Source organism: Canariomyces notabilis (genome assembly GCF_033297395.1).
Source record: "Canariomyces notabilis strain CBS 508.74 unplaced genomic scaffold N656scaffold_42, whole genome shotgun sequence".
Lineage (NCBI taxonomy): Eukaryota > Fungi > Ascomycota > Sordariomycetes > Sordariales > Chaetomiaceae > Canariomyces > Canariomyces notabilis.
The window spans coordinates 4,192-6,112 of record NW_027041864.1 but is presented as its reverse complement, the minus strand read 5'-3'; the positions used below and the strand labels follow the sequence as shown (position 1 = coordinate 6,112).

General features: G+C 55.7%; 2 protein-coding genes across 2 annotated transcripts; one reads left to right on the top strand and one right to left on the bottom strand.

Annotated features, from left to right (window-relative positions):
• Positions 1–75: 75 nt before the first annotated feature.
• On the bottom strand, positions 76–747 carry N656DRAFT_720057 (uncharacterized protein; the record flags this gene model as incomplete). The annotated part of the gene is made up of 1 exon (XM_064812423.1): positions 76–747. A coding segment is annotated over one exon (672 nt), but the record flags the coding sequence as incomplete, so codon positions are not given.
• A 536-nt stretch (positions 748–1,283) lies between these two features.
• Positions 1,284–1,865, top strand: N656DRAFT_802629 (uncharacterized protein; the record flags this gene model as incomplete). The annotated part of the gene is made up of 2 exons (XM_064818265.1): positions 1,284–1,495; positions 1,556–1,865. Coding segments are annotated over 2 exons (522 nt in total), but the record flags the coding sequence as incomplete, so codon positions are not given.
• Positions 1,866–1,921: the final 56 nt, after the last annotated feature.

Here is a 1,921-nt window from a genome sequence, read left to right as displayed (position 1 = left end):
AGATATATCGCGTTCCACGATTGGCTCCGGTATTTGGTGTAGAGCCAGGTCCTGATACTTTCCCTGGACGTTCTTGAATTCGAGGCGAATGGGCAGCTCAGGCCGGCTGGTGATGAAAATCCTCAGTCGCACGGAGCTCAGTGTCTTTGCTTGTACTAGCAGGGAGATGATGGTCTTTACGTCATTGTCTCCGTCACACTCGTCAAGAGCATCAACGACGATCAGACTTGACATAGCATGGTGAATGCGGCCAAGAGGTTGCAGGATGAGCTTCTTGAACTGGTCTGGCAGCGCCTTCCTGGCAACGCCGGGGTCGCCATTGATAGCGTCTCTGACAAAAGGCGCCAGAGTAGGGATTTTGTGCACAAGCTGACTGACAATGGTGGGGAAAAACAAGGTGGCTTTGCCACGGTCTCCTTCACCTCTTTTGAAGAAGAAGCTTGCGCCGAGGAGGCCGTCGTCTGCGAACACCTTCGCTACGGTGCGGGAGATGGTGGATTTCCCGGTCCCTGCCATGCCGTTCAGCCAGAAGATGCTCTCACCATGAGGATCTTCTGCCCAGTCTCTGATTTGACGGAAGAGCTCGATTCGGGTGTCAGGATGGCATCGTGCGTTGCTCTGCTCGGCGAAAGAGTCGAAGGCTGCCTCGTGTACGGCCGGCAGGATGTCGCTCGAACCATAGTAATTATTACCCACGTGGACCCGTGCCTGCCCTTCGGCATGGAGTGACCCGACACGATTTGCCATGGCGGCGACGACGAAGCGGTTGGATCGCTTGGAACAACGATTGCGATGCTTCTCAGAGTGCTTTCACCGTGGGATCGTCTAATACACTCATGCGTCGTGGTTGAGAGTCAAAAGTTGCGTCGGCGTAGAAGACAAGAGGAAGTCGCTCGTCAGACTCGTGATAAATATTGCTGACATGGACGTGTCCTCACCTCGGTATGTAGTGACCTGAGCTGATATGCGGTGACAGCGGATGGGTTGAAGCGATGGTCGCGCTATCTTCAAGCTGGGCGTGCGTATGCTCTCAAATTGGGCATCGATCAAGCCGACTGCAGGTGCCCCGCCGCCAGCCCAACCAGGCAACATTCAGCCGCAGAGGTGCATCGGCTTTCATCTTTCCCTCTTCCCCCCACGACAGCCACAACCAGTCAACACGCCATGGCTGAACCGTTCGGAATCGTTGGTGGCGCGTTGGGCGTTGCCGGCCTCTTTAATAACTGCGTGGACTGTTTTGAGTATGTCTAGCTAGGTCGCCGCTTTGGGCGCGACTTTGAGAGATGCCAACTCAGGCTGGACATTGCAAAGACATTGCAAAGACACGCTTGAGCCGATGGGGCGAGGCGGTCAAGATCAACGATGACCCGCGTTTCCGCTCCAGCGCGCCGACCGACAAGTCGGTCCAATTGGCGCAGTCGATCATCGAGGAAATCGTGCTCCTCTTCGAGTCCGCCCGGAAAACGTCGAAGCGATACGAGCTCGTTGCAGACCAGTAGGACCTGGTAGTGTTTGAGGACAGGGATATGAAGCTAGCTGGGCGAGCGCTGCATAGGCGGCTGAAAGACCTCGCTTGTCCGAGACAGAAAGATACGAGCCTGGTGAAGAAAACAGCATGGGCACTCTACGACGGGAAGAGCCTGGAGAATTTCGTCGACCAAATCGCCGGCTTTGTTGACGAGCTGGAGAAAGCCTTCCCGGTCGAGGCCGTTTGTCACAAGCTGGCCGGGATCGAGATCGAAGAGGTGGAGGACGAAGCAAGTTTGACAATGCTCAAGGATGCCGCGGGAGGGATCGACGAGGATCTGTCAGGTGCGGCTGCACAGAAGATCGACGCAATCGCGGGAAGGAACTTCGCCAAGGATGTCAGGATGGGGGGCCATGCAAGGATTGTGACGGGAACCAATATAATACAGGGAAA